This window comes from Malaclemys terrapin, chromosome 23 (assembly GCF_027887155.1).
Source record: "Malaclemys terrapin pileata isolate rMalTer1 chromosome 23, rMalTer1.hap1, whole genome shotgun sequence".
Taxonomy (NCBI): domain Eukaryota; kingdom Metazoa; phylum Chordata; order Testudines; family Emydidae; genus Malaclemys; species Malaclemys terrapin.
Genome location: NC_071527.1, coordinates 9,380,072 through 9,397,844, shown reverse-complemented (window position 1 = coordinate 9,397,844; position 17,773 = coordinate 9,380,072). Strand labels below are relative to the sequence as shown.

Below are 17,773 nucleotides of genomic sequence, written 5' to 3'. Positions count from 1 at the left end.
TGGGCTGATTTTCATAGGTTCATAGACATTAAGGCCAGAGGGACTGATAGCTCAGCTAGTCTGACCTCCTGGACAGCCCAGGCCAGAAAACATCACCCAGTTACCTCCATACTGAGCCCAGAAGCTCTAGTTAGACCAAAATAATATCAGGCTCCTTTGGGTTGGGTTTGTTTGTTTGCAGAAACAAAGCACTTTGATTAATTCCAGGGACTCCCTTCCCCCAGACCAAGTGGGCCGGACCCAGGGACGTGCGGGCCCCAAAGGCTGGCACGAGAGCCTCAATGCGGTGTCCAAACTGCCTTCTGGATGCTCGGGGAGAATGGCTATCGCCCCCCTGCCAGTGCTGGGCCCACAGAGGCTGCACAACCTGTCAGGCAAGAAAATGGAGAGGGCAGGCCCTGGCTAGGCCAAGCGGAAAGGCGCGGGGGGGTAGGGGGGACTATGGATTGAAGTCTCCTGCTGGGCCCAGGTGGGATGGGACAGTCCCATTCAGAGTGTTGTGTGCAAAGTTTCCATCACAAAACCAGCTCTGATGCTCCTCCCCTCGGCTAAGCCCCCTACAGGGCATTGGCCTTACACCCAGAAGCTCAGGCCTACACCAGGCAGAACCCTCCTGCCTGCAGGGACATGGATGGACACGAGGTTCCCTGAAGTGACCTCCTATCGTCAGGCGGGCTGGCAAGGCCCAGCCAGTGATAAGGCCTAACTCGAGTCTAGCAAAGCCGTCCTTCCTCGTACAGCAGCGCTGGGTAGCTGTGCCTGCTCTGATGGGCTGGGTGCCAGGGCTGTGACTGCCGGAGCCCCGAGAGATCTCTGCAAGAGCCAGTCCCCAGCCTCTGCCGAACTTGAACCTGCTGGACCTGGCAGGGCAGAACTCTCGGCTGTTCGTAAACTCAGCCCCAGCAGAGTGGGGGGAGGGCACCCTCAGACCCTAGCTGGATTGTAACTATAGTGCCCAGGATACCCTGACACTGGGTGCTGCACAAACACTGGACAGAGATGGCTGCTGCCCCAGAAGAGCAGTATACGACAAGACACACCAAGTGCAGATAGGCAGATGGGAGAATACAAGGGAACGATGACACAATACCAGGCTTGAGAGCAGGGGCGCACTCAGACCAAGTGGGCTGGGTTTCTCTATGGGGGGGAAGGAATGTTGGCCCCACCCTGCCCTCCGTACCCTCCATCAGCCACAGGTGCCCTCACAGACCCCTCAAAGTACTCCCTGCCTGTCAATCTTAGGGGAGGGCTAGGGTCGGGGGAGCACAGAACTGGGAGACAGCGGGGGCAGGAGGTGTGGGGTGCAGCAAGGACGTATGGACAGGGAGAGGTGGATGAGGCAGCAGAGTGGGGTCGCTGTCCCCCGGAATGAGCTAGCAGAACCATACCGTGCTGGCTGTGACAGCCCCACAGCTCCTTCCAAACGGGAAACACCCAGATCCCCTTTGCTCTCCGCTGGGGGAAACGTCCCCCAAATCCCACCCAGGTTCAGAGCCTCCTTTCAGCAGGACTGGAGCTGATGACACTGGCCCAGGATCTCAGCATGTGCTCAACACCCCAGCTGCAGCTGGCGAGAGCGTGTGAGGAGGCTTCCTCGGTGCACCCCAGGCCTTGAAACTAACTCTCCTGGGAACAAAGGGCCGGATCGTCATAGGCAGAACCCTGCGCCCCCTTGACCCTGATACGGGATTCTGTCCATACAGACCCAGCCACAGGATCTGGCCCTTCCTGAGTAAATGAGCTTGTTAAGCTAGAGGTCAGCACAGCAAAACTTCCCACCCCAAACCTCTGCCCTGCTGCTGCCTGGACTCAGCGCGTGACATGTGCACATTTGCTCTGTTTGGGGGCAGGGCAAAACTCTGACCCTAAAACAGATACTGTTTAGTTTGCTCTTTGCCTAAGTTTTTAGCTCTGTTTGTTTTGCCCTGGTGCCTTTGTCAGTGAACGATTCTGTGATATCTTCCATGAGTCTTGTTCTCTCCCAAGGATTCCAATGCACTTTATATGGGAGTCTGGATTCCCGGCTTCTACTCTGGATTTTTTGCCACCAGCCAGCTTGGTGACCTCAGGAAGGCCACTTTGCCTTTCTGCGCCTTCCCTGCACAATGGTGAGCACCCTTCCAACCTCCCTCTGCCAAGGCCTAGGCAGCCTCAGACGTAAGGAGCAACAGAAGTGCAAATCAATACCCCTGCCACTGAAATGCAGCCACCTCTGCGATGGAATGCAGCAGCTGTTTAATAGCACACAGCAATGCTACCCAATGGGGTGGGTGGATGGAAAAGTATGAGCAGGGAAAGAATTATGGCCAAGCCCCTGCTGTTACCAAGTGCCAGGGAACAGATGACGTCTCTGCTGAGCAGAGGAGCTTGGCTTGTGGGCTGTTCGCCTCCAGACTCTGACTGTCCTTCCCGTCTAGTGCTCCTTACACTGGAGCATCAAAGCAAGATTTAAAGCCTGGTCAGCATGGTGCGCCATCCCTCTAAATAACCCTTGGCAGCCAGTGCAGTCAAGGCATCGGTGCCTTGTGGAGCCTACAGGTGGGATTCAATTCCAGAAACAGCCCCCAAGTGCCCAGAAACACAGCGCTTATGTTACTGGTAGACCAGAGCTAAGCTGGGCAAAGGCTGTGTGAGGAACTTCACGCTTCTTACCTTAGGATAGGCCCCTTCAGATGGGCTCTCTGCACCGTCACGAACCGTGCCATGGTGGACAAGTGCCAGCTCGTTGAGTGCCAGGGCAAAGCGCTGGGGTTCTCCCTCCCACAAATGGTGTAAATCCCAGGGAAAGCTGGCCCCCCTCACCCCAGCACCATAGGTCGCTCACCACTGGCCGGGGCCGCGGGGAAGCTGTTTTCTTCAGAGGAACTAACTTTGGCAGCTGCAGCGATGGCGTGGGAGTGTTGTGGCCAGGAGGGCGGGGGTTAGGGGGGGCTCAGAGGGGAGTGATGAAGAAAATAACCCCACAGGAACTGTCAAGCGGCTGTGGGGGAAGGTTTGCCGTAAAACAAGCAAACAGCCTGTAACCTCTGCCCGGTTCTGCCTGTGTGAGTTTACTCCATCCCCGCCTTTGGCTCTAGCCTTGTAAAGAACAATTTCCCAGCTATTCTTGGGAGGACCCATCTTCAGGGCACGCAAAGGGGACTGAGCAGCAGCACAGGCTGCTTGGGGGACAGCCCGTTGCTGTACAGAAATCCAGAAATGCTCTCTGCCATGCAATGGAACGGGCCCTGCAATAGATGCACCCCAGAAAGGAGCAGGGGGTGCCGTGTCCAGCCAGGAGTGCAGTGTCCAACATCCCCAGGGTTTGGCTCACGGAGCTGCAGCGATGCTCTCAAGAGACCCCCCGGAGCTGAAGCCTCTCTCCAAAATCCTCAGTTAGTGCGGTTACAGTCTGAGTTTGCAGGCTGCCTCCTCTGCTGTCCCTTTGGGAAGGCTGTGTACTGCGAGGGGGCGGGGCTAGGAGCGGCCTCGCTATTTTAGGCAAGTTGTGTGTGCATTTTAAAAAAAGTAAAGCAAAGCTCTCTCTTGCTCAGCAGTGTCAGGGCTAAGGTCAGAAGCAAGGCTCTCGGGTTGGATTGGATGCTTTTTGCTCCTGTGGGCCAGGCGTTCCCAACCCAGTCACTGGGGGTGGGAAGCTGGGCTCTCGCTCTCTCTCCTCCAGTGCGTCATTTGAGTTGGTTACCAGGAGGACAATTTTCAAAAGCACCAAGTGACGTAGGCTCCTAAATCCCATTGTCAAAAGTGATGTGGACACTTGGGCTCCTGAGTTCCAGGGACTCTCAATGCGATTTTGGCCCTCAGAGTGCCTGAGTCAGTTTGGAAAATGGGACTTAGGTTCCCAAGTCACCTAGATGAAAATGTAAGCCGAGAATCCAGCAGTCTCTCCCCCTCCACCCCATCCAAAGTCACTGATGACCATAGGTCTGCCCAGTTGGCACTCACAACAGCATTTGCAGGGGAGCCACATGGGTGTGAACAGTGCATTTAAACTTCTGTTACTCCCTGAATTTCTAGACTTTGCGTGTCAGGGGGCTAGGACTCAGCCACATAAATGATGGGAATCTAAACCACAAGCCAGTCTGGTCATCTCTAAGGAAACGCCGCGAACCATTTGCTTCTGCTGCTGGTGGTGCACAGACACTTTCTGCACTGCCTCTTCACTGCAAGGGGCCAAAATTTGGCTAAAGTAGACAGCCCCAGGTCATAGATTCACAGATCAGCAGGGACCATTGTGATCATCTAGTCTGACCTCCTGTGTAACTCAGGCCAGAGAACGTCCCCCAAGATCATTCCTAGAGCAGATTAGAAAAACATCCAGTCTTGATTTAAAAACTATTGATGATGGAGAATCCACCACGACCCTTGGGAAGGTGTTCCAGTGGTTAATTACTCTCACTGTAAACAATTTACACCTGATTTCCAGTCTGAATTTGTCTCGCTTCAACTTCCAGCTATTGGATCATGTCAGACTTTTCTCTGCTAGATTACAAGTATTATAAATTATATATTATAAAATATTTGTTCCTCATGTAGGTGCTTATAGTCTGTGATCAAGTCACCCCTTAATCTTCTCTTTGTTAAGCTAAATAGTAGAGCTCCTTGACTCTATCACTATAAGGCATCTAATCTTTTAATCATTCTCATGGCTCTTCTCTGAACCCTCTCCAATTTATCAGCATCTTTCTTGAATTGTGGACACCAGAATTGGATGTAGGATTCCATCAGGGATCACCTGAGAGCCAAATGCAGAGGTAAACTAACCTTTCTACTCCTACTCAAGATTCTCCTGTTTATGAATCCCAGGGTCGCATTAGCTCCTTTGGCCACAGCATCGCATTTGGAGCGCATGTTCAACTGATTATTCATCCTGACCCTCAAATCTTGTTCAGAGTCACTGCTTCCCTGTATAAAGTGCCCAATCCTGTAACTGTGGCCGACATTCTGTGCTCCCGGATGTATACATTCACATTTAGTCATATTAATAGGCATATTGTTTACTTGTACCATCTACCAAGTGAGCCAGATCGCTGTGTATCAGTGACGTTCTTCATCATTATCTACCGCGTCCCCAAATTTTGTATCGTTTGCAAACTTCATCTGTGATGATTTTATGTTTTCTTTCAGGTCATTGATACAAATGACACTGCCTGTCCCTGCCAAATGCAGCTCTGGTGGCATTTGATGTCGGCTTTGCACAGGTATGAGTAGCTGCACCAGGGCAGTGGTGAATTGAGTCCCATAGTCACTGCAGCACTCAGACGCCCTGCAGCCTTCATACCACCTACACCCCTCGCATGCCACACAGCCCTCGTACCTAACACAATGCTCAGCCCCATATAACACCTGTGCGCCATATGGTGCTCGTATCTAGCACTCAGACCCCCTGCAGCCTTCATATCACCTACACCTCTCGCACCCCACACAGCCCTCGTACCTAACACAATGCTCATCCCTATATAACACCTGTGCGCCATATAGTGCTCGTATCTAGCACTCAGATCCCCTACGGTCTCATACCCCACACACAGGGCCACCTCCAGGCACCAGCTTGTCAAGCAGGTGCTTGAGGCGGCCACCCCAGAGAGGGGCGGCACATCCAGGTATTCGGTGGCAATTCGGCGGACGGTCCCTCACTCCGCCTCGGAGCGAAGGACCTCCTGCCGATTAATTGCAGCCGCAGATCACGATCGCGATCGTGGCTTTTTTTTTTTTTTTTTGCTGCTTGGGGTGGCCAAAACCCTGGAGCTGGCCCTGCCCACACAGCCCTCGTACCCCACACAGCACCCCATATAGTGCTTGTATCTAGCACTTGTACGCAATATACTGCTCACACCCCACACAGCACTTAGTGTGTGGGGTTTGTCTAGATCGATGGTTCTCAATCAGGGGTACACATACCCCTGGAGGTACACAGAGGTCTTTCAGGGGGTACATCAACTCATCTAGATATTTGCCCAGTTTTACAACAGGTGACATAAAGAGCATTAGCGAAGTCAGTACGGACTAAAATTTCATACGGACAATGATTTGTTTATACTGCTCTATAGACTGTACACTGAAATGTAAGTACAATATTAATATTCCAGTTTTTTTATTTTATAATTACATGGTAAAGATGAGAAAGTCAGCATGTTTTCAGTAATAGTGTGGCTGTGACACTTTTGTATTTTTATGTCTGATTTTGTAAGTTTTTAAGTGAGGTAAAACTTGGGGGTACCCAAGACAAATCAGATGCCTGAAAGGGGCACAGTAACCTGGAAAGGTTGAGAGCCACTGGTCCAGACTAGGAAAAGAGGTCCCAGTGAGCCTGTTAGTAAAACAGGGCAGGGTCAGCTAATGTAAACAATGCCCCATATTCCTGGGGGGGGAGGGGGATTGAGAAAAAAAAACGTAATCAAGGTCTTCCCAATTCAGTGATACTGCCAGCTTCAGCTTCCAATCAAAACTGTTTGACATTTGACCCTGCCCATCAGCCGCGCCCTCTCTTTGGCCCAATGACTAGTCAAGTAGTTTATCCAAAGTGGAAGAGCTGCACCAGGAGACACTGCGAATCACCCACATGGACTGTTTTATAGCCTAGTTTGGCCCATCACCTGAGCTGGAGGTGACCCAAGAGCAAGTCCTTGGTCCAATGCTTAATTAATTAATTAGCCACAGTGGGGCAGCTTAGAATCATATCCTAGACTCATAGGATTTGAAGTCAGAAGGGACCATTATGATTGTCTAGTCCAGGGGTCGGCAACCTTTCAGAAGTGATGTGCCGAGTCTTCATTTATTCACTCTAATTTAAGGTTTCGCGTGCCAGTAATACATTTTCCCATTTTTAGAAGGTCTCTTTCGATAAGTCTATAATATATAACTAAACTATTGTTGTATGTAAAGTAAATAAGGTTTTTAAAATGTTTAAGAAGCTTCATTTAAAATTAAATTTAAATGCAGAGCCCCCCAGACCGGTGGCCAGGACCCGGGCAGTGTGAGTGCCACTGAAAATCAGCTCGTGTGCCACCTTCGGCCCGTGTGCCATAGGTTGCCTATCCCTGTTCTAGTCTGACCTCCTGCACAATGCAGACCACAGAATCTCACCCACCCACTCCTGTAACAAACCCCTAACCTATGTCTGAGTTATTGAAGTCCTCAAATCATGGTTTAAAGATTTCAAGATGCAGAGAATCCTCCAGCAAGTGACCAGTGCCCCACACTGCAGAGGAAGGTGAAAAACCCCCAGGGCCTCTGCCAATCTGCCCTGGAGGAAAATTCCTTCCTGACCCCAAAGATGGCGATCAGCTAAACCCTGAGCTAAACTCACCAGCCAGACACGCAGGAAAGAATTCTCTGTAGTAACTCAGATCCCACCCCATCTAACATCCCATCACAGGCCATTGGGCATATTTACCGCTAGTAGTCAAAGGATCAATTAATTGCCAAAATGAGGCTATTCCATCATACCATCCCCTCCATAAATGTATCAAGCTAACTCCCAAGATGCAGGATTTGTTGTGTCTAAACCAGCAGTTCTCAAACTCTGGGGTGCACCTCCCTTGTGCCAAGGGAGGTGTGAGCTGTGTGCTATTTTTTTTTAAGAGCTCCATCTGTCAGCCCTGGGCATCTGGGGCTTGTGGAGAAGGGCTGTGCATACCCTGGAGGTGGGGGGAGGGAATAAAGGGGACAACCAGAGCCCCCCCTCCCAGGATTGACAGCTGGAGCCCCGCCGCCCGGGCTCTCTTCCCCCCGCATCCTCAATCCCTCCCCATGAGGCAGCCTGGGTTCCCCCCCACCGAATCCCGCACCTGGAGGCAGCAGCAGGTCTGACAACTCAGGCTGTCAACCCCTGGCAGCGAGGTTCAAACTGTCAGCCCAGGGATGGCAGCAGCAGAGCAGAAGTGAGGGTGGCAAGGGGGCGCTAAGTCAGCTTTGACAAATAACACTTTTCACATTGCCACTCTTCCATCTGCGCTGCTACGGGCATGGCACTGCCTTCAGAGCTGGGTGCCGGGGATTAAAATTCAAAATGATCTGGACAAACTGGAGAAATGGTCTGAAGTAAATAGGATGGAATTCAATAAGGGCAAATGCAAAGTACTCAGTTGCACATACAAACTGGGAAATGACTGCCTAGGAAGGAATACTGCGGAAAGGGCTGGGGGTCACGGTGGATCACAAGCTAAATATGAGTCATCAGTGTAACACTGTTGCAAAAAAAGCAAACATCATTCTGGGATGTATTAGCAGGAATGTTGTAAACAAGACACGAGAAGTAATTCTTTCGCTCTACTCGGTGCTGGTTAGTCCTCAGCTGGAGTATTGTGTCCAGTTCTGGGTGCCAGATTTCAAGAAAGATGTGGACAATGGAGAAAGTCCAGAGAAGAGCAACAAAAATGATTAAGGGCTAGAAAACATGACCAATGAGGGAAGATTGAAAACGTTGGGTTTGTTTAGGCTGGAGAAGAGACAACTGAGAGGGGACATGATAACAGTTTTCAAGTACAGAAAAGGAAGTATATAATAGCGTATGACTTCCACAACTAACCAAACCAGCATGTGGAGGGTGGAAGCCGTGCAGTGTCGGGAGCCAGTTTTGCTCCAGCACAAGACTCAGCTTCAGCCGACTTTTTAGACCATGACCTCCTTGAGGCGAGGGCTGACTGTGCAGCGCCTGGCATGGGGGGCCCTGATCCCACTGGGTCCCTAGGCATGGCTGTAATACACATGATCATTTTGAAGCTGGTGTCTGGGCTCTCTGGAAAACCTGGCTGTAATCTGGGGTGTTGGAGAGGGCACCCATGATAGCCAGTGGCTTCAGCACCATTGGTGGGTGCCAGCAGCATCTCTGCAAAAATAGGTTTGGGGCCAGATTTTCCCAGGAACTCAGCTCCCATTGAAAAGAAGGGAGAATTCTCCTCCCCGCTCATTGGGAACACTAGGAGCTGATGAGCAGTGAAAACCCGTCTGCTTCATTTCAGTGGGACCTGAGCCCTTTGGGGAAAATCTGCCCCATGTCTGATCCCGCAAGGTGCCCAATGCCTTGGCTCCTGCCAGGCGCTGAACTCAGCGGATTTGTACCATTGAGTGTAATGGAGCCATTCTGCAGCTGCAGGCAGCAGCAGCTGCAGGGCCATTTAGGTGACAAAGCTATTTAATTAGTTTCATTTCTTCCCTGTGCAGTTATGCACCCAGCTGAGGCACATTTCGATTCAGTGGTCTCTTGGTGGTTTCAGGTTTGTGTCTTGAAATCTGAAGTACCTTCAATTGCCAACGCACTGCGTTCTGTCTCAGACAGCAGGGGTTATAGAATGCCGGGCTCCTGGGTTCTATTTCCCACTCTCTGCTGACACAGGCTAAGTCCAAGACCTCTTGTGCCTCAGTTTACCCATCTGTAAAACAGATCTAATACAGTCCCTGTCTCCCAGCAGAGGGGGTTGTTAGAAGGGCAAAGTAACTATGGGACATTTATCACACTCTGATTCCATTGCTCCAAGCTCCTTCGAGAGCTGCAAATAAAGATGGTTAAAAGCCAGAAATGCTGCATGTGCCCAGTGAGTGTGTGGAAAGCAGCCTGCCCCTTACTGGCCAGAGTTACTCCCCAGATGCCATTCACCTTTTGTGTGGGCAGAGGTCAACATGAATCTTCTCCATCTCCTATAATCCCACCTCATCCCACTGGGGGAACGCATAGCTCCTGTGCTCGCTACCTGCATTGAGCCAGAGACAGAGACATAGTCAGGGCTGGTGCAACCCATTAGGCGACCTAGGTGGTCACCTAGGGCTCTAGCATTTGGGGGGGCGGCATTTTGGGGCCTTCGGCGGCGACCGTGGGGGCCGGATCTTCGGCCGCCCCGGGCGGCGGCGGCATATAGGCAGAGGGAGCTGGGGCAGGGGGGCACGGGGAGGGCTGCCTGCAGCAAGTAAGGGGGGGGGGCTCACAGGGGAACTCCCCGCCCCAGCTCACCTCTGCTCCGCCTCCTCCCCTGAGCACGCCGCCCCGCTCTGCTTCTCTCCCTCCCAGGCTTGCGGCGCCAAACAGCTGTTTGGCGCCACAAGCCTGGGAGGTGGGAGAAGTGGAGCAGCAATGGCGTGCTCGGGGAGGAGGCGGAGCAGAGGTGAGCTGGGGTGGGGAGCTGCCACACGGCTCCCCGGGCCGGGGGGAGCTGCGGGGGGAGGGAGCGCCTCAGGGCGGAGGGGGAGCTGCCGCGGGGGGGCACCTTAGGGTGGAGGGGGGGCAGAGAGCTGCCACAGGGCTGGGGGTGGGCGCAAGATGGAAGTTTCGCCTAGGGCGCAAAACATCCTTGCACTTGCCCTGGACACAGTTGCTCACTACAGTGATTGAAACCAGCCTATGATGCCTCCCACACAACCACAACAGGTTGCACAGGGTCTTTAGTAAACAGGATGAACTACGAAGCAGACAGCTTGGCTATCTGATTCCCAAGTCTACCTGGGCCGACAGCCCATCTGCCCCGTGACCAGAGCCGGCTCTAACTTTTTTGCTGCCCCAAGCAGCAAAAAAAAGTGCCGCCCCCCCGAGCCCCCGCCGAGCCACCCCCCCAGCGCCGGCCCCCGCCAAGCGCCGCGCCGCCGGAGCTCACCCCCCCCGCCGAGCGCTGCGCCACCGGAGCGCCCCCCCCCCGCGGAATGCCGCACCGCGCTCCTCCCGCCGCCCCTTACCAGGTGCCGCCCCAAGCATGTGCTTGGTTGCCTGGTGCCTGGAGCCAGCCCTGCCCGTGACAGACATCTTGACAAATAAAGAGGAACTGATCACAGAACTAAAACTTAATAGTACAGTAGAACCTCAGAGTTACAAACACCAAGAGCTCTGAACTGACCAGTCAACCACACGCATCCTTTGGAACCGGAAGTACACAATCAGGCAGCGGCAGAGACAAAAACAAAAAAGCAAATACAGTACAGTGCTGTGTTAAATGTAAACTATTTAAAAAAAAAAGGGGGAAGCAGCATTTTTCTTCTGCATAGTAAAGTTTCAAAGCTGTAGTAAGTCAATGTTCAGTTGTAAACTTTTGAAAAAACAACCAGAATGTTTTGTTCAGAGTTACGACCAACTTCCATTCCCAAGGTGTTCATAACTCTGAGGTTCTACGGTAACTTAGGTGCAAGGATGGCATTAGCACTCCACAGCACTGGGAGTTTAACTTCAGTTGATTAGCTACCATGACCCCCAACTCATTTTTAGAGTCACCAGGATAGAGCTCCCCACTGTGTAAGTATCACAGGAGCTGACTTTTGTTTTTGCCAGTGGGTGCTCCTCTCTGCCCCCTCCTCACCATGCGAGTGGCAGGTGGGGCCTCGGAGTGGAGCACAGGCAGAACAGGGGGCGGGGACATAGTCTGGGAGCCAGGGTCCACAAAAGATTAATCCAGCCCTGTGGGTGCTGAGCACCCCCCTTTTTTTTTCAGTGGGTGCTTAAGCCCTGGAGCACCCATGGAATTGGGACTTATGGTAAGTATGATTTGCACTCTTTGTTCCTGGATGTATACATATACATTTACCCATATTAAAACACATACTGTTTGCTTGTGCCCAGCTTACCCAGCGATCCAGATCACTCTTTATCCTCTTCATTATTTACCATTCCCCAATTTTTGTGTCATCTGCAAACTTTATCAGTGATGATCATAATGTCATTTAAAAATATTAAATAGTGTATGGCGAAGATCTAATTCCTGTGGGACCCCACTTGAAACACATCCTTTCTAGTAGCTGCTGTTTAACATCCTCCTGAGATACTAGTGCAATGGAAAGAGTGGTATCATATGATATGAATACATCATTTCCCCCCCTCCCCAAACACACCACAGAAATATGTATTGAACACTTCTGCTTTACTATTGATAATTTTATCATTTCCATCTAATAATGGACCAATACAATTGTCAGGATTCTTGTTGTTCCTAATACATGTAAAAAAACCCCATCCTTTTTATTGTCCTTAACTCTGCTGGCCATAGATTTCTCTTTGTGTCCCTTTGATTCCTTTATCAATTTTCTATAATTCCTAGCTTCTGATTTATATTCATTACTATCAACTATCCCCTTTCTTCCATTTGTTACATATTCCTTTTTACAGCTGTCTTCACTTCTCCGCTAAACCAGGTTGGTTTGTTAACCAATATGGAACAGGACTGCAGTGATGACCCATGCCCTGAATGTTGCCCAAGTTAGAAGAGTGCTAATGCCTTTTTCCAGCCTGCATCAGCCTCAGTCAAACCCTCTGATTCTGCTTCCTCTGGGAAGGAGAGCCTGAGTCAGGGAGAAGGGGGTGGGGAAGCACCCATCACATGGGACATTCCTGAAGGAGAAGTTGCAGGAAATTCCTCTCACTCCCCCCTGCCCAGACATCTATGGAATGACCATGCTGGGCTTGCTCCCTCTGGGAACTGGCCTGCAGTTGCTTCTTGTTTAGAACAGCTGTGCTGAGAGGTTTGCAGTGGCCACTTCCTGTGGCAGCGGCTTTCAGAGTTTTCTCATGGAGGGAGCTGACCTCAGAGCAGAGAGCTCTGGGTCCATCTGCTGCTAGCACGGGCAGGGGCAGGGACAGAGTGGGGGATAGCCAGAACCTCATTGAACAACACTGTCTAGACTACAAAAAGAACAGGAGTACTTGTGGCACCTTAGAGACTAACAAATTTATTAGAGCATAAGCTTTCGTGGACTACAGCCCACTTCTTCAGATGGATATGCATCCGAAGAAGTGGGCTGTAGTCCACGAAAGCTTATGCTCTAATAAATGTGTTAGTCTCTAAGGTGCCACAAGTACTCCTGTTCTTTTTGCAGATACTGACTAACATGGCTGCTACTCTGAAAACTGTCTAGACTGAGGTTTGAAGACATGTTAGCTGACTGTGGTTAACCTCAGTACAGCTGGCCACAAGCGGTTAATACATTTTAAGTCCAGTGAACACGTATTTAATCCTATCTTTGCCAACTCATAGGTTAAGAACATAAGAACGGCTGCACTGGCTCAGACCAATAACTCAGTATCCTGCCTTCCAACAGTGGCCAGTGCCAGAAGCTTCAGAGGGAACAAACAGAACAGGGCAATTATCAAGTGATCCATCCCATGCTGTCCAATCCCAGCTTCTAGCAGTCAGAGGTTTAGGGACACCCGGAGAATGGGGCTGCGTCCCTGACCATCTTGGCTAGTAGTCATTGATGGACCTGTCCTCCATGAACTTATCGCATTCTTTTTTGAACCCTGTCATATTTTTGGCCTTCACAACATCCCCTGGCAATGAGTTCCACAGGTTGACTGTGCATAGTGTGAAAAAGGACTTCCTTATGTTAGTTTTAAACCTGCTGCCTATTAATTTCATTGGCTGACCTCTGATTCGTGTGGTATGTGAAGGGGTAAATAACACTTTCTTATTTGCTTTCTCCACACCATTTATGATTTTATAGACCTCTATCATATCCCCCCTCTGTTGTCTCTTTTCCAAGCTGAATAGTCCCAGCCTTTTTATTTCTCCTCATATGGAAGCTGTTCCATCCTCTTAATCATTTTTGTTGCCCTTCTCTGTACTTTTTCCACTTCTGATATATTTTTTGAGATGGGATGACCAGAACTGCATGCACTATTTGAGGTGTGGGCGTACCATGGATTTATATAGTGACAATATGATATTTTCTCTTCCATTATCTAGCCCTTTCTTAATGGTTCCTAACATTCTGTTAGCTTTTTTGACTGCCGCTGCACATTGAGCAGATGTTTTCAGACAACTATCCATGATGTTCTTGAGTGGTAACAGCTAATTTAGACTCCATCATTTTTATGTATAGATGGGATTATGTTTTCCAATATGCATAACTCTGCATCAACACTGAATTTCATCTGCCATTTTGTTGCCCAGTCACCCAATTTTGTGAGATCTCTTTGTAAATCCTCAGTCTGCTTTGGACTCAACTATCTTGAGTAATTTGGTAATCATCTGCAAACTTTGCCACCTCACTGTTTACCCCTTTTTCCAGATCATTCATGAATATGTTGAACCGCACTGGTCCCACTACAGATCCTTAGGGGACTTCGCTATTTACCTCTCTCCACAGTGAAAACTGACCATTTATTCCTACTCTTTGTTTCCTATCTTTCAACCAGTAACTGATCCATGAGAGGACCTTTCCCCCCATCCCATGACAGTTTTCTTTGCTTAAGAGCCTTTGGTGAGGGATCTTGTGAAAGGCTTTCTGAAAGTCTAAGGGGGGAAGGGATAGCTCAGTGGCTTGAGCGTTGGCCTGTTAAACCCCGGGTTGTGAATTCAATCCTTAAGGGGGCCATTTAAAAAACTGGGGTAAAGTTCTGTCTGGGGATTGGTCTTGCTTTGAGCAGGGGGTTGGAGTAGATGACGTCCTGAGGTCCCTTCCAACCCAGATATTCTATGATTCATCCACTGGATCACCCTTGTTTGTAGATATCCTCAAAGAATTTTAGGCATGATTTCCCTTTACAAAAGCTGTGTTGACTCTTCCCCAATATATCGTGTTCCTTTATGTGTCTGATAATTCTGTTCTTTACTATAGTCTCAACCAATTTGCCTGGTACTGAAGTTAGATTTACTGGTCTATAATTGCCAGGATCACCTCTGGAGCCTTTTTTTATAAATTAGCATTACATCCAGTCATCTGCTAGAGAGGCTAATTTAAGCAATAGATTACATACCACAGTTAGTGGTTCTGCAATTTCATATTTGAGTTCCTTGAGAACTCTTGGGCAAATACCAGCTGGTCCTGGTACCATATTACTGTTTAATTTATCAATTTGTTTCAAAACCTCCTCTATTGACACCTCAGTCTGGGACAGTGCCTCAGATTTGTCACCTAAAAAGAACGGCTCAGGTGTGGGAATCTCCCTCTCGTCCTCTGCAGCGAAGACCAATACAATGAATTTGTTGTTGTTTAAAGGCATCTTACTGAAACCATGCAAGTTAACACATTTTCAACCATCCCTCTTCCCACAGCACAGCCTGGACTGGGAGAAAAGTTCATGCTTAAATACATGGGAGCAGAACTAATGTAGACTGGGTTTAACAGCTTGCAAATGTGCTAGCTAGTTAGCGAGACCCCAGCAGGAAGCATAGGGTTAACCAAGACCAGAAGACTCACTACTAAACCTTTTTCGGTTTAACCTAGGTTAATGGTTAAACCTAGTCCAGACTAGTGCAAAATGGGGTTTGAAAATACTGAAGGTGTGTTAGCTGGCATGGTTTAAAAAGCACAGCCTTTGCACCCAGGGGCCTAGAGGGACCCTGGCCAAACACACAAGGGGAACATAATATTATAGAAATGTAGGGTTGGAAGAGACCTTGAGAGGGCATCTTGTCCAGCCCCTCATGCCGAGGCAGGACCAAGTGTACCAAACAGGGGTTTGTCTAACCCTCCAATGACAGGGATTCACAGACTTTGACTATCCTTATGGTTAGAAAGGTTTTCTAATATCTAACCTAAATCTCCCTTGCTGAAAAGTAAGCCGACTCCTTCTTGCCCTATCCTCAATGGACACGGACAACAATTAATCACCATCTTCTTTATAACAGCCTTTATCATAGCTGAAGACTGCTACAATGTCCCACCTTGGCCTTCTCTTCTCTAGACTCAACATGCCTGATTCTTTCAACCCCTCCTCAGAGGTCAGGTTTTCTAAACCGCTGATCATTTGTGTTGCTCTTCTCTGGACTCTCTACAATTTGTCCACATCTTTCTTAAAGTCTGGTGCTCAAAACTGGGCACAGTACTCCAGCTGAGGCCTCCCCACAACAATCAATAAGGATTTTGTTGTTGTTGCTGCTGGTATCAGTGCGGCTCTGTTGGGGCTTTCGCGGGCATAGCTATGTGAGGGAGGATTTGTCATGGTTGTAACTCACAGAGCTACTGGCAAAGCTTTTAAGTGTGGACGAGGCCTAAGTCCCAGTGACATTCAATGAGCCTTCGGGTTTGAAGTGCCCGAGTCCCTTTTGATAATGGGACTTAGGCCTGCTCAGCACTTTACTGGTCTAACTCTGGTGGTTGGGGAGGGATTCTTTTACTGTGTTATACTGGTACAACCCCAGGCTAACAGGAATAGCTGGACCAATGTGATGCCCCTTTATAGCAATATAACTGCGTCTACACCGGGGGGAGAGGGCTGGGCGTTGTGCCATTTTAATTATACCAGGATAGTTAAAGCACTACAACGCATGTGTAGACAACTTCTAGGCACTTAGGAGCCTACATATAATTGAAAGTCAGTGGAACACCAGCCTGTAAATCACTTTTGACAGTGCTACCCAAGGACTACATCTGGGGCCAGGCGGATGGTGCCATATGCAGAGAGGGGTTCTACTGCATGACACAACTTGTTATGGGGGGCAGTGGTGAGCACAGTGACCTGGAGCTCAGAAGACGTGGATCCTAGTCCTGGCTTGGCTATGCACCTGCTGGGCGAGTTGCTTCCCCCCTCCATGCCTCAGTTTCCCTATTGTAAAATTGAGCTGATGTGATAGACCTTTCCTGGGCTCCTGAGATACCAGGTGTATCATAGGCAAAAGAGGTTCCTTTCTTATTGAAGCCCTGGGTAAAGCAGCAAACATGCTCTGCTTTGGGGGATATTTAAAACCTAATGAAGAGATTATTAAAAAATAAAGACAGAGTTTTCCAGAACCAGTTTCCTGCTGGCTCCTCCGGTCTGCTGCTCCCTGGCACCGCTCCACCTCATTAGCACTAATAAGAATTGTCAGATGAGCACAATAAACTTGCAATGCTATTTAGTTAACTGCAGTTCAAACCCGACTGGCGGCTAATAACATCACTCAGCAAAACCACACTGCAGCACCAAAGCCTCTGGCAAGAGAGGACTCCTCTGCCAACTGGAAGCAGAGATCCCTCCATCCCTTTGCTCTGAGGCTCAGGGCACAACCGATTGTCATTACATGACACACTGGTCCATGCATGTCACATGGCCTGTTTGGAGCCTGCTCCAGAACACAGGAGTCTGGTACGGCCGCAAAACACAAGACTTGCACCTTTAGCTCAAGCCAGTATCACCTTCTGGCTTTTGCTCCACAGGTTCCTGGTTCGGTCCCACTCAGGACCACATTAATTGTGAGAATAATTAACCACTGGAATAATTTACCGAGGGCAATGACAGACTCTCCATCCTGGGAGTTTTAAAGGAGATTGGATGCTTTTCTAAAAGGTCTGCTCCGGTTCAAACAGGAGTTAATTCTGCAAAGTCCCAGGGCTTGTGCTATATCAGAGGTCAGACTAGATGATCACAGTGATCCCTTCGGCCACAAGAATCTAAGAAGATGGCAGTCACTGCACTGCCCTTTGGTGACCACCCTCTTTCATTCATGTTGGCACCTAGGGTGAGATCCACAAAGGTGCCTACATCCAACATTTAGGCACACTAAGATTCTCAAAGCCACTGCTCAGCTGTCTCCTAATCCTGGAGGCACCTCAACTCCCCCAGCACCTGAGTTTCCATGGGTGGGCATATGAAAAACTGTCTAAGTCCTGGCACTGCCAAACAGGGCCAGCGCAACCCATTAGGCGACCTAGGCAGTTGCCTAGGTCACTACAATTTGGGGGCAGCGACCACGGCGGTATTTCGGCGGCGGGACCTTCCGCTGCCTCTGTGGGGGGCAGCATTTTGGGGAGGGACCTTCCGCCGCCTAAGGCGGCAGAAAAGCTGGCGGTGCTCTTGCTGCCGAACTGCCTGGAGCCCTGGCTGCCACCTAAGCCCCAGTAGGGTCCTTGAACTAGGTGTTCCGCTGCCAGTCTCTCCTGCAGG

At 49.8% G+C, this 17,773-nt stretch overlaps 1 protein-coding gene across 4 annotated transcripts in view; it reads right to left on the bottom strand.

Moving 5' to 3' along the window:
- PDE1B (phosphodiesterase 1B) overlaps positions 1–17,773 on the bottom strand; it is a 154,712-nt gene that overhangs the window by 67,887 nt on the left and 69,052 nt on the right. The window contains exon 1 of one of the 4 annotated variants that reach the window (XM_054012753.1): positions 2,653–2,918. The exons of the other annotated variants lie outside the window; for them this stretch is intronic. Within the exon in view, the coding sequence (XP_053868728.1) occupies positions 2,653–2,705 (53 nt within the window). The 5' untranslated portion in view covers positions 2,706–2,918. Of the gene's footprint in view, positions 1–2,652; positions 2,919–17,773 lie in introns of those variants that run through there. 4 annotated transcript variants of the gene reach the window in all.